Below are 13168 nucleotides of genomic sequence, written 5' to 3' on the forward strand. Positions count from 1 at the left end.
ATAACAGTAGTCTTAACTGGGTTCATAAGGTCAGACTTTGGACTGTTTACGTGCCGTCTCAGACTGGCTTGGAGCTACTCACCACTGACAAACTTAACACTACATAGAATGTACACTACAAATGTGCCTCAGTTCATTTTCTTAATGTGGTCTTATTATTTCAAGGACTCAATTGACTTTCCCTAATATCATGAAGTGTTTTGATGACAAAGACAATTTAAGTGGATCATTTTAATGAACAAAGGTCTTGGTTACTGGCAGTCCTGGCTGTAAACCACCCCCACCTGCCTGCGTGCCTCATCCATCACCTCAGCCAGGAGCAGCGAGTCTGCCTGGGACATCCTGGGGCTCTCCTTCAGGCCTACAGGACACAAGAGAATCACCAGAGATTGCATTGTCTGACAGACTAATTCTAACACATTGCCAGGAGCCATTAGGCAGAGCTTACATCAGAAGACACACCTGTTTACTGAGGAACACATCAAATAAAATGTTTTTGGTCACATGCGCTGACTATAACCGGTGTAGACTTTATCGAGCCCATTCCAAACAATGCAGAGTTGAAGTAAAAGATTTGCTAAATGAAAATCTACTGAACAAAAATATGAACTCAACATATAAAGTGTTGGTTTTATGAGCTGAAATAAGACTACATGCACAAAAAGCTTACATCTCATTGTGTGCACAAATTTGTTTACATCCCTGCTAGTGAGCATTTCTCCTTCGCCAAGATAGGCCACGCCTGTCGGATGGATTATCAAGAAGCTGATTAAACAGCATGACCTTTATAAGTGCACCTTGTGCTGGGAACAAAGGGCCACTCAAATGTGCAGTACCCTCTATAGTACTTTGCGGTCGGATGCTGAGCAGTTGCCATACCAAGCCGTGATGCAGCTAGTCAGGATCTGAGGGCCCATGCCAAATCTTTTCAGCCTTCTGAGGGGGAAGAGGCACTGCCGTGGTGTGTTTGGACCATAATAGGTCCTTGGTGATTTGGACAACGGGGAACTTGAAGCTCTCATCCCGCTCCATTGATGTGAATGGGGGCGTGTTCGACCCCCCCATTTCCTGTAGTCCAAGATAAGCTCCTTTGTCTTTCCCACGTTGAGGGAAAGGTTGTCCTGGCACCACACTGCTCATCGTCGTCGGCGATCAGGTCGACGGCAAACTTAATGATGGTGTTGGAGTTGTGCGCGGCCACGTTGTCGTGGGTAAACAGGGAATACAGGATGCCTACCCTCACCACCTGGGGTCAGGAAGTCCCGGATCCAGTTGCAGAGGGAGGTGTATAGTCCCTTAGCTCCTTAGCTTAGTGATGAACTTGTATGGCACTATAGTGTTGAACTCTGAACTGTAGTCATTGAACAGCATTCTCACATAAGTGTTTATTTTGTCCAGGTGGGAAAGGGCAGTGTGGAGTACAAGAGAGATTATCTCTGGATCTATTGGGGTAGTAACAAAATCATCTCACAAATATTGTTTCTCCACACAAATATATATTTGTATAATTATTTCATGAAAAGGCCCATTGTTGAATTTGCCAGTGGTTTGTCTGTGGAGTAGTCTCAGGAAACATTACAGAAGTCTTGAGCTAGCTGAACGTCAGAGACATATTGAGGGCATTTCAGATGGTTTGCTGCCATCTTGTGAATTCATACTGAGTAAACAAGACATGGGTCTGTAACTGCTTCGACATTTAGGGAGGCGGGGAGCTAGTTGAAAGGCAATCCATGTCGCACACATACATGGGGAATAGTTGATAAAGAAAAAACAATGTTATATCTATGGTCTCATCAGTGTACCTTTGAGCAGGCACTGGCGCACCTCCTCTGCCTCATAGCGCATCCCAGTGCTGTTGATGAAGTTGAGGGGCAGGTAGGGCTCAGGCAGAGGGTATTGAATCTCCTTCCCATTCACCACCAGGGAGGTAGGACACCACATGTGCTCAGGAACCTAGGTGAATTAACACAGTGTACACCACCACTAGAATACATACTGTATAATTAGACTGGTTTGAATTAGCTATGATGCGATATTGATTCAACGTATCAAACGTGTTTTTGGAGGAGTGTGGCCCCTTGTAGAACCTACCCTGATGGTTCCCTTGGTGCCAACGATAACAGTGTCGTTGGGAAGCTCCACGGCAACAGAGCAGGTGAACACTGCCATTCTGTTCCTGGAGAACTTCAGGGTGACCACCATGCCTTCATCCACACCTAGCACAAACACAATGACATGGCTGATAAAGAAATACACCTGCTAACATGTTCAACACATACTGACACACTTTCCCTCCCTCTAACATTTCAGTAGTCCTTCCATCATGTCATTTCCACAGACCATATCGTCCATTCCAACTAGAGTGAACACTGGTCTACAGCACTGCATTGTATGGAACATGAACTTGCTTAGTAGCACTGTCGTTGCAGGGAGTCATTAACATTCCACTTTTGGACTACCTGAATAGCACTAAGAAATATTTTCCTACAGTAAAAGTGATAGATTAGGCTTCACTCTCACCTCTAAGAAAAACTAGAAAGAAAGACTGGCATACGCCCTCTCCCTGGTTAAAAATGACAGAATTTACAGATTCAGTAGGTAATACTAAAACAGCTGTTGCACAACTTTTACAAGCTAACCATTGTAAACCTCAAGCTAAACGGTTGTAAAGAAGACTGTTGTAATTTAAACCTCAGTGGCAATGGAATGACCTCTGAGTGAACTCAAAGAGTGCAACAGAACAAACAACAGAGTGTAGGCCATCATTGTAAATAAGAATTTCCTTTTAACTGACTTGCCTAGGTAAATAAAAGGTACATTTTTTATGTTTAAAAACAACAGGGAGAAGACTAACACTGATACCACAGGAATATATATCAGAAGCAGGGAGTTGACACAAGGGTTAAAATCTAAAAAAGTGGAGAATATAAAAATATGACCTTAGTGTTCTCTACAATTGCTAGCTGCCCAATAGGTAAAGGACTAGTAATATATCCCCAATAGGTAAAGGACTAGTAATATATCCCCAATATGTAAAGGACTAGTAATATATCCCCAATAGCTAAAGGACTAGCAATATATCCCCAATATGTAAAGGACTAGTAATATATCCCCAATAGCTAAAGGACTAGTAATATATCCCCAATAGGTAAAGGACTAGTAATATATCCCCAATAGGTAAAGGACTAGTAATATATCCCCAATAGGTAAAGGACTAGTAATATATACCCAATAGGTAAAGGACTAGTAATATATCCCCAATAGGTAAAGAACTAGTAATATATCCCCAATAGGTAAAGGACTAGTAATATATCCCCAATAGGTAAAGGACTAGTAATATATCCCCAATAGGTAAAGAACTAGTAATATATCCCCAATAGGTAAAGGACTAGTAATATATCCCCAATAGGTAAAGAACTAGTAATATATCCCCAATAGGTAAAGGACTAGTAATATATCCCCAATAGGTAAAGGACTAGTAATATATCCCCAATAGGTAAAGGACTAGTAATATATCCCCAATAGCTAAAGGACTAGTAATATATCCCCAATAGGTAAAGGACTAGTAATATATCCCCAATAGGTAAAGGACTAGTAATATATCCCCAATAGGTAAAGGACTAGTAATATATCCCCAACAGGTAAAGGACTAGTAATATATCCCCAATAGGTAAAGGACTAGTAATATATCCCCAATAGCTAAAGGACTAGTAATATATCCCCAATAGGTAAAGGACTAGTAATATATCCCCAATAGGTAAAGGACTAGTAATATATCCCCAATAGGTAAAGGACTAGTAATATATCCCCAATATGTAAAGGACTAGTAATATATCCCCAATAGGTAAAGAACTAGTAATATATCCCCAATAGGTAAAGGACTAGTAATATATACCCAATAGGTAAAGGACTAGTAATATGTCCCCAATAGGTAAAGGACTAGTAATATATATCCCCAATAGCTAAAGGACTAGTAATATGTCCCCAATAGGTAAAGGACTAGTAATATATATCCCCAATAGCTAAAGGACTAGTAGGCTATCCCCAATAGGTACACCACTAGTACCCCCAATATCTACAACTAAATGTCCCATCGCTGTCTCGCTACCTGTGTCCAGACAGACACCGGTGGCTTGGATGAACTCAGGCTTCTCTCCATTGTACACCATGCATATAAACTGCAGGCAGTAGATGCCGATGTCCAGCAGCGCCCCTCCTCCCAGCTCCTTCTCCACCGCTCTGGGCACGTGCATGAGGGGCACCCCGAAGTCTGCCTTTACCATCTTCACCTCACCCACCTCCCCCCGAGACAGCAGGCGCTGAATCTCCAGAGAGGCTGGGAAGAAGCGGGTCCACACTGCCTGGAGCATCAAGGCAGGAGGGAGAGCACTATGGTTAAACACATATACATGAACAAAGATGAATAAAGTATTATTTTTAACACACACTCACACGGGGCTGCCTTCACCTGCGTGCTGTTGAAACACTGGCTGGGTATGTGACGTGGTCATAATGACACAGGTGTAACAGTCTATATTACCTCCATGAGAAAGACTTGGTTCATCTTAGCAGAGGCCACCAGCTCTTGCACCTCTCTGAGGTTCATGGCCATAGGCTTCTCACACAGCACATTCTTCTGGGCCTTCATGAAGAGCATGCCAACTGGCAGGTGGTATGGGTGGATGGTGCCCACATATACCACCTCTACCCACACACAGTGACAATGAGGAGACAGGATATATTTTAAAGAATTAGAAGAGGAATACACTTTATTACTGACGTGAGGCCGTTTAGAAAAATGACATAATAAAATGTACTAATAAACACTGTTCTGACGCATATTACACACGCCGAGAGGGGCATGAAGCACCTGAGGTGACGGCTAGATTATGTTTGCGACAAGACACTGACCAATCTCTGGATCTCTGGCCAGTTCCTCATAGCTGCCATAGGCTTGAGGGATGCTGTGCTTCTTTGCAAACTCCTGAGCGTCCTGTAGTTTCCGAGCTGCCACAGCAACAATCTAGGGAAGACCAAAAGGTGGGCTTTTTCATTCATTCATCACTTTACATTTGCAACATTTTTGTAGCCTGTGTCACTTTTAAATAAGCCACTTTCACATTTCTATATTACATTTCGCTATGCTCATTTAGTTCGAGTTTTACGGTAAATCATTCATCTGCGCAGAGTATACCGTGTGGAAGTAAACGATAATGTAATGTCAGCAACTCGAAAGATTCATTACAATGGGCCACATTGTAACTGTTACAATCTACTTAAAGTTAACTACATGGGTGCAGTGCAACCTTCTGATTCCTGATCATAAAACGGGTGGGTATAATTTGTGGAACGTTCCAACAGGAATCTGTTCCAAAAAACTTCGTAAAGTGCAAGGTTGCCAACAAACAACGCATACAACAGTTCAGATCATTCACGTCCATTTGAAACTCCACGCCGACGATAGCAAACTGAGGCTTGAACACGACCACAATAAAGTATGTGGTGGTGGGTGTCACTGTCTACTGTAAACGGGTACAAGTACCTGATGGTCTCCGGGAGGGAGGGTTTTCAGTGCCACTGTAAAATCATGGCTGATTTTCCCGGCGCTACAGATTCCCCACCTGGTTGCCATATTGGCGTAGAAAACATGTAACTATTAGCCAGCAGGTGGAGACAGACTCTGTTTTGATGAAATGACGAGACAGCGTCATTGACGCGAGTAACCAACCAGTCGTGTTCGGAATATTACAAAAACATCCGGGTATATCAAGCACACACGTTATAAAACACTGGTGTTGCAGTAACGTACATTTACCAACAGATGGCATCAACGTGCCATTTTACACCCATAACAGACCGAGGTTTGGTGCTGATTTCTATTGTGTCTAATGAATAAATGATGTTCAAATTTTGCATTAGGCCTACAACACTTCAAATCTTTAATATAAAATATTTTAATTACTTTTAAATTACATTATTTCCCCATGTGCTGCTTGGTGTACTGAAACCTAAAAGCTGGCCAAGGTAGCCTATGTTGTGAAATGTGCCATATCTAAACTTGCTGACTCATCAGGCCTTTTTTCCACCCATGACCTTGGGTAGCAAAGTCATTGTTTACTCAGACAATAGTTTTCAATATGGGGGTCCGACAATGTGTCTATGACAACTAGTTTTTTCTCCAATTTTGAATCTATTCTGACTGATGATCACCCTCTTAAGATGATCTTGTCACCTCATGACCTCACCTAGTTCCCTGTAGCTCAGTTGGTAGAGCATGGTGTTTGCAACACATGGTGTTTGCAATGCCAGGGTTGAGGGTTCAATTCCCACAGGGGGCCAGCACAGAATTTTTTTTTTAATGAAATGTATGCATTCACTACTGTAAGTCGCTCTGGATAAGAGCGTCTGCTAAATTACTAAAATGTAAATGTAAAATGTCATGAAATAAACCTCACCATGACAATGAGTGTCCTTTATTGAACCCGTCAATCATACACTTCACTGTGACAGACTTTGGTACTCTTAATTTAACCTGTCAGTCTTAGCAGCTCACAGTAGCCTACTAATCAACTCAGGCTTCCTTGTCTTTATTGTCATCGTGTTCAAATTTGTCTCACATCAGGTGCAAGCTGTATAGGGCTAAGTCATGAGGGGATCATATACACTCAGGGCTTGATCCCTCCCTCCTGCCTCAAACAGCTCTGTCCATGTCCAGGCCCTGTGGCACAGGTCAGATGGACCATGGTCGAGTGGCGAGTGAGGGGTGGTTATTGGCTGTCCTGGTTGAAGACCACTCCCACTTGTTTCCTGCACTCATCCATAACCTCAGTGAGCAGGGCCGACTCAGACAGGGGCATTCTGGGGCTCTCCTTCAGTCCTGCGGAAGAGAAGGAGAAATTGACTGACTGTATTGTAAGCAGAAATTGACTGACTGTATTGTAAGCAGAAATTGACTGACTGTATTGTAAGCAGAAATTGACTGACTGTATTGTAAGCAGAAATTGACTGACTGTATTGTAAGCAGAAATTGACTGACTGTATTGTAAGCAGAAATTGACTGACTGTATTGTAAGCAGAAATTGACTGACTGTATTGTAAACAGAAATTGACTGACTGTATTGTAAGCAGAAATTGACTGACTGTATTGTAAACAGAAATTGACTGACTGTATTGTAAGCAGAAATTGACTGACTGTATTGTAAGCAGAAATTGACTGACTGTATTGTAAGCATAGGTTCAGGTTGGAAGCAGCATGTATAACAACAATGTTATTGTTCATTTTACTGTTTTTAATGTTGATTTTCTAGGATCTACCAACAGCATTGCAATTGGATTGTTGTTGTATATCTGTTCAAACAAACACTCGTCTTAGAACAGAGAAATTGTGTTTTTCTCTGGTAAGACCTTGCGAGCCACCATACCTTTGAGCAGGCACTGCCTGACTTCCTCAGCCTCGTAGCGCAGCCCAGTGCTGTTAGTGAAGTTCAGAGGTAAGGAGGGCTCAGGCAGGGGGTACTGTGTCGTCTTCCCATTCACCTCCAGTGTGGTGGGACAATGCATGGGACCTAGAACCTGAGAGGACAGGAAACAGACATTATGTTTTATGTGTATACTTATCAGCATATGAATGAATAAATAATACATCTCAATGAAATCTCAATTAGGGACATACTGTAGATCAGACATTGTTTAGCATTTGTTGGCTCTTTCATCACTATATTACATTTCCCCTAAATGAAGATAAAACAGACTGGGCAGTTTAAAAGGTTGATTCTTGTAGCAACATACCCTGATGGTGCCCTTTGTTCCGCTGATGGTGGCGTCGTTAGGCAGTGAAACAGCGATGGAGAAGAAACAGAAAGCCAGCCTGTTCCTGGGAAACGTCATCACCACCACCATGGACTCATCCACTCCTATCAACCATCAACAAGTCAAACAGAAAGTTAACCCTTTACACTTCAATAAGTAATGAATTATTGTCGTAGGCCTAGTTAATACTGACCCCAATGCTAATCTGATCCTTGGGTTGTGCCCAATTCCAAACTCATTGTCCCCGTCCCACCCGCTTTGGTTTACTTGACCGGTACTTGGCTTCAAATCAAATCAAAGTTTATTTGTCACGTGCGCCGAATACAACAGGTGTAGACCTTACAGTGAAATTCTTACTTACTGGCTATAACCAATAGTGCGGAAAAAAGGTGTGTGTGTGTGTGTGTGTGTGTAGGTAAGTAAAGAAATAAAACAACAGTAAAAAGACATTTGAAAATAAGAGTAGCAAGGCTATATACAGACACCGGTTAGTCAGGCTGATTGAGGTAGTATGTACATGTAGGTATGGTTAAAGTGACTATGCATATATGATGAACAGAGAGTAGCAGTAGCTTAAAGAGGGGTTGGCCGGTGGTGGGTGGCAGGTGGCGGGACACAATGCAGATAGCCCGGTTAGCCAATGTGCGGGAGCACTGGTTGGTCAGGCCAATTGAGGTAGTATGTACATGAATGTATAGTTAAAGTGACTATGCATATAAGATAAACAGAGAGTAGCAGGGGGGGGCAAGGGGAGGGCACACAATGCAAATAGTCCAGGTAACCATTTGGTTACCTGTTCAGGAGTCTTATGGCTTGGGGGTAAAAACTGTTGAGAAGCCTTTTTGTCCTAGATTTGGCACTCCGGTACCGCTTGCCATGCGGTAGTAGAGAGAACACTCTATGACTGGGGTGGCTGGGGTCTTTGACAATTTTCAGGGCCTTCCTCTGACACCGCCTGGTGTAGAGGTCCTGGATGGCAGGCAGCTTTGCCCCAGTGATGTACTGGGCCGTACGCACTACCCTCTGAAGTGCCTTGCGGTCGGAGGCCGAGCAATTGCCGTACCAGGCAGTGATGCAACCGGTCAGGATGCTCTCAATGTTGCAGCTGTAGAACCTTTTGAGGATCTCAGGACCCATGCCAAATCTTTCTAGTTTCCTGAGGGGGAATAGGCTTTGTCGTGCCCTCTTCACGACTGTCTTGGTGTGTTTGGACCATTGTAATTTGTTGTTGATGTGGACACCAAGGATTTTGAAGCTCTCAACCTGCTCCACTACAGCCCCGTCGATGAGAATGGGGACATGCTTACATGACCAGTGAGTAGTATCTTGTGATAGATTGTTAGCTGGCCAGCACGCACAGGATATTTGGTACTACATGTACAGTAGGTGCCAAGATTAATACCTGAGTTGAGAAGAACTCCAGTGGCATGGATGGACTCTGGCCTCTCCCCGTTGAACACCATCAACACAAACTGCAAGGTGTAGACCCCAATGTCCAGCAGAGCGCCTCCTCCCAGCTCCTTCTCCACCGAGCGGGGGATGTGAAGCTGAGGGGAGCCAAAAGAGGCCTTCACCAGCTTTATGTCGCCGATGGCGTCCTCAGCCAGCAGCCTGCGAACCTCCCTGTGCAGTGGGAAACAACGGGACCAGATGGCCTGGGAGAGGACAGAGAGAGACCATCACCTCACAGTGTGGACAGACAGTTCCTTTCTATACCTCAACTTGGTCATTTCTACAACAGCCCTCATATGATCAACAAAATACAGCCATATATTTGACAGACCTTGGTTCAAATACATGTGTATTTGAGGATCTGATAATTAAAATACTTTTTTCTGTATATTTGAGTATTTTCAAATACGCAGCCCAAACAAGTACTTTTATTTGAATATTTCAGTGGTTATTTGTAAACACCAAATAGTCTACCAAATTGTATTTGATAGTATTTTCAAATACATTTTTCAAATAATATATTCAAATACCTGGGTTAAATGTATGGGAGTGTATTTGAGTATTTTCAAATACTTTCCAAGTGTATTTCCAAATACATAGCTACTGGTCTTTTCAAATAAAAGATATCTGAATACCTACTTTGCATGTACAGTATGTGAAAGTAATTTAGATATTTGAAATAGTATTTGAACCCAGGTCTGATATTTGCTACAACAATGTGACAACAGTACAAACGGTGAGAATCAAGCAATAAATCATGTTAACAGACAGATACACGTTTATGGAAACCCCAACTCTCATTGAGCCTTTCCCACACCTCCATGAGAAAGACGTTGGACTTCTTGGAGGCAGCAATGAGGTCCCCCACCTCCCTGGAGTTCATGGCGAAGGGCTTCTCACACAGCATGTTCTTCCCTGCCTGGAGTACCAGCAGGCCCAGGCGCCAGTGCTCCGTGTGCAGCACGCCCAGGTACACCATGTCTGCAGGGACAGTCACACAGTACACAGACTGGAGGCTGATTTTCAAACAGTTACGTCATCAAGCCATTATCTGTGGCTGCACAGACAGGCCCTCCGAGGCTGTTAACCCACCAATCTCTGGGTCGCTGGCCAGCTCTTCATAGCTCCCATAGGCCTTGGGGATGCTGTGCTTCTTGGCAAACTCCCGGGCACGCTCCAGACTCCTCGCAGCCACCGCCACTATCTGGAACGAGAGGGGAAAACACACAGTCATTCATCACTTCTAGGCAAGCTGTCAGTGCCGACGGGGAGAGAGAGAGAGAGAGAGAGAGAGAGAGAGAGAGAGGCAGGAGGAAGAGAGACATCCAGCATGTGAATAAAAATAGAATGTGTTTGTTTGGGTGGAGTGGAGTGGAGTACCTGGTGGTCTCCAGGAGGGAGGGTTTTCATGGCCACACTGAAATCGTGGCTGATCTTCCCTGCACCGCAGAGTCCCCACCGGGTCGCCATGCTGAACAGATGGTAGTTGGCAGGTAAGAGGGGCTGTGCCTGGGCCTTGGGTCAGAGCTGGGGAGAGCGGTTGTGACCTTGTGGAGTGCTGGGTGGTCAGATGTAGTGGAGCTCCACAGCGTGTCCATAGAGCGGGTAGCTTCACCCTGGAGATCTGCTGCTGCATTTATATGCTGGAGAGGCTGGAAATGCCAGCTCTCCACTCTGCTGCCCCTCGAGAGGCGGGTGTATCACACACACACTCCTACATATGCGTAAGCATACACACACGCACACACACATACGAGCGCACACACACACACAACTCTCGGAGCACCACCACCGGTTAATACAGTCATGTAATGCTGCTGATACAAGTTTCTTACAACCAGGCCAAAGCGGTTTATACCGGTTGTCTCTGACAATCTGTAACAGAACAGTTCAATGGAATTCTCCAGCAACATTAGCATTATGGGAAACTGGACGGTTTAATGTGTAGAGACATACTCCCTTTGCCCTCACATAATCACTGTCCCAGAACGCTGCAGGTCAACCCGGGGAAGCTGGAACTATTAGGAAGGAGGTAGGGGGCTGTGATTAGGCATTGATTAGCCTGCAAGGGCTTGACAGCAGCACACAGGCCAATGGTTAAACTGGAGCCCCACAGGGACCACTGGGGTGAACAAGTAGGCTACGCAGTGTTCACAAGCTCCCATAGGAACACACAGTACAGCCAAGCACAGCTGTTTAGCTGCTGGTCAATACACTGAGCTAGGATGACTATGGAAATGAGAGAGCTCAGTTGCCCTTGGGCTAAACATTAAACAGTTATGACAGATTCATTACCAGAACGGACCACTAGATGGCAACATGTTATAAGTGTAGTTCAGGGATCCTGCAAAGCTCTGAGAATTTCAAATGGATTACTGTTGTGTGTTACATTATAAAAGCATCATCAGGTATCAAACAAGTGTCAACCCGAAAAAACAATTGTTGACATTTTTGGAAATGGCCATAGCATCTGATTAGAGAGAAACATACATGTATTTTGTTTTCTAATTGTTGTGCAACTTATACAATTATTGTATTTCAGGCTGATGTATTTATGACTATTATCACTTTTTATATGATAATATGATAATAATATGTCCCAATAAGCCAAAAAATAAATGTATATCTATATATTTTTTCCACATATTTATTACACAGTGTACTTTCTTCCTCTATCTTAATTCAATTTCAAACAGATACCTAGAGATTGGATTCAAATGAGAACATTGTCCAGAAAACAATTCTCATTGTGAAAAAAAATACATTTTTATCAATGACTGACACTGCTGGTCGGCTGCTTTGCCTTTGTGTCTCACTTCCAAAGGCATTCTGGGAACTGTGTGCCGTTGTCATAACGACAAGGTACCAGCTGGGCAATTTGTATGCAAATGGCGTCAGGCTTGGCCTAATCTCCCTGCATATACCACAGGACCTGGTTGCCATGGGAATGCCCATCTCCGCCTTGGGTGAAATGTTACACTTTTGTGTAAATTTTGTGTGCAGCAGGAAAGGGGCACATAGTGATGTTACTGCCTGGGGGGTAGGGAGAGAAAGAGAGAGAGGGAGAGAAGCAGGAGGAGTGAGTGTTAGTCAGGGCCATACCTGAGAGGCCTGGTCCAGCTGGGTGTTGGATGTATGGAGGGGAGGATTGGGCCTGGTGGCACTGTGGCAGTGGCAGATGATGGGGCAAGAGAAATAGCCAAGAGCCTCAGGTGGTCTGCTATGGAAGTTCTGGACAGGGCTGGTGCAGAGAAGAAGCCAGGTACTGGGACCCAACTTTCTCCCTCCAAGCTGTGACACTGCCAGCCATAAGAGGGAATGAAAAGTCAAACTTTCTTTGCTGAGACTCGTCAAGACATCTTTCTCTGTTTCCAGCATGGCTCTAAAGGTCAAGAAGAGGGCATGCCTGCCTCTGAACTGAAAACTAATCAGGCAGGCTCACAGATCTGACAGAGATGGGCTGAAGGACAGGAGGGTTGGCATGGTGTGGGGTGGGACCAGGGGCCCTGTGGGGATTGTGCTTGAGATTGGAAGACGAGACGTCATACAGTAAAGATGGAGTTGGCTCCAGGAACAGAGACTGCTGATGAGATGAGCCGAGTCAGGACGTTGGCATGCAGGAAGCCAGGCGGGGGCTTCATTAATTCACAGCAGCCAGGACGATTGCCTTCCATTCCTATCACTTCTCACTGAGTGCTTATTTGATTAAAATTTCATGCATCATCTCTGTCTGACTGTGTCCCTGGCTTTGTCACTGACAAGGCTGGGGGAGTGTTGGGGGCTGGGTGGCTATCAGAGATGTCACCGTGGTTGGTTTCCATGGCAGGAGCCATGTTGTTGTTGTGTGAAGGTGGCTGATCACAAAAGACACTTTTGTCTTTGCACTCCGTCACATCACTTCATCTTA

At 44.3% G+C, this 13168-nt stretch overlaps 2 protein-coding genes across 2 annotated transcripts; both read right to left on the reverse strand.

Moving 5' to 3' along the window:
- Positions 1-216: 216 nt before the first annotated feature.
- Positions 217-5669, reverse strand: dhdh.2 (dihydrodiol dehydrogenase, tandem duplicate 2). Its single transcript, XM_029721644.1, has 7 exons — positions 5543-5669; positions 4912-5023; positions 4541-4704; positions 4109-4361; positions 2092-2216; positions 1803-1953; positions 217-361 (listed from the first exon to the last, which is right to left on the reverse strand). The coding sequence occupies exons 1-7, from the start codon at positions 5630-5632 to the stop codon at positions 252-254; spliced, it is 1005 nt and encodes a 334-aa protein (XP_029577504.1). The 5' UTR covers positions 5633-5669; the 3' UTR covers positions 217-251.
- A 788-nt stretch (positions 5670-6457) lies between these two features.
- On the reverse strand, positions 6458-10917 carry dhdh.1 (dihydrodiol dehydrogenase, tandem duplicate 1). Its single transcript, XM_029721646.1, has 7 exons — positions 10642-10917; positions 10354-10465; positions 10079-10242; positions 9212-9464; positions 7789-7913; positions 7422-7572; positions 6458-6877 (listed from the first exon to the last, which is right to left on the reverse strand). The coding sequence occupies exons 1-7, from the start codon at positions 10729-10731 to the stop codon at positions 6768-6770; spliced, it is 1005 nt and encodes a 334-aa protein (XP_029577506.1). The 5' UTR covers positions 10732-10917; the 3' UTR covers positions 6458-6767.
- Between the last annotated feature and the right edge of the window lie 2251 nt (positions 10918-13168).

Source organism: Salmo trutta, chromosome 29 (assembly GCF_901001165.1).
Source record: "Salmo trutta chromosome 29, fSalTru1.1, whole genome shotgun sequence".
NCBI lineage: Eukaryota > Metazoa > Chordata > Actinopteri > Salmoniformes > Salmonidae > Salmo > Salmo trutta.

Excerpts from the sequence above, each read along its gene's own strand:
- dhdh.1 (XM_029721646.1), bottom strand. The coding sequence starts at position 10,731 with ATGGCGACCCGGTGGGGACTCTGCGGTGCAGGGAAGATCAGCCACGAT. Across the intron at positions 10,243-10,353 it reads GGCCAGCGACCCAGAGATTG|ACATGGTGTACCTGGGCGTG; the intron begins GTGGGTTAACAG and ends CTGTCCCTGCAG. Across the intron at positions 7,914-9,211 it reads TGGAGTTCTTCTCAACTCAG|GAGTGGATGAGTCCATGGTG; the intron begins GTATTAATCTTG and ends GATGGTTGATAG.
- dhdh.2 (XM_029721644.1), bottom strand. The coding sequence starts at position 5,632 with ATGGCAACCAGGTGGGGAATCTGTAGCGCCGGGAAAATCAGCCATGAT. Across the intron at positions 4,705-4,911 it reads GGCCAGAGATCCAGAGATTG|AGGTGGTATATGTGGGCACC; the intron begins GTCAGTGTCTTG and ends GTGTGTGGGTAG. Across the intron at positions 2,217-4,108 it reads CGGTGTCTGTCTGGACACAG|GTGTGGATGAAGGCATGGTG; the intron begins GTAGCGAGACAG and ends TGTTTGTGCTAG.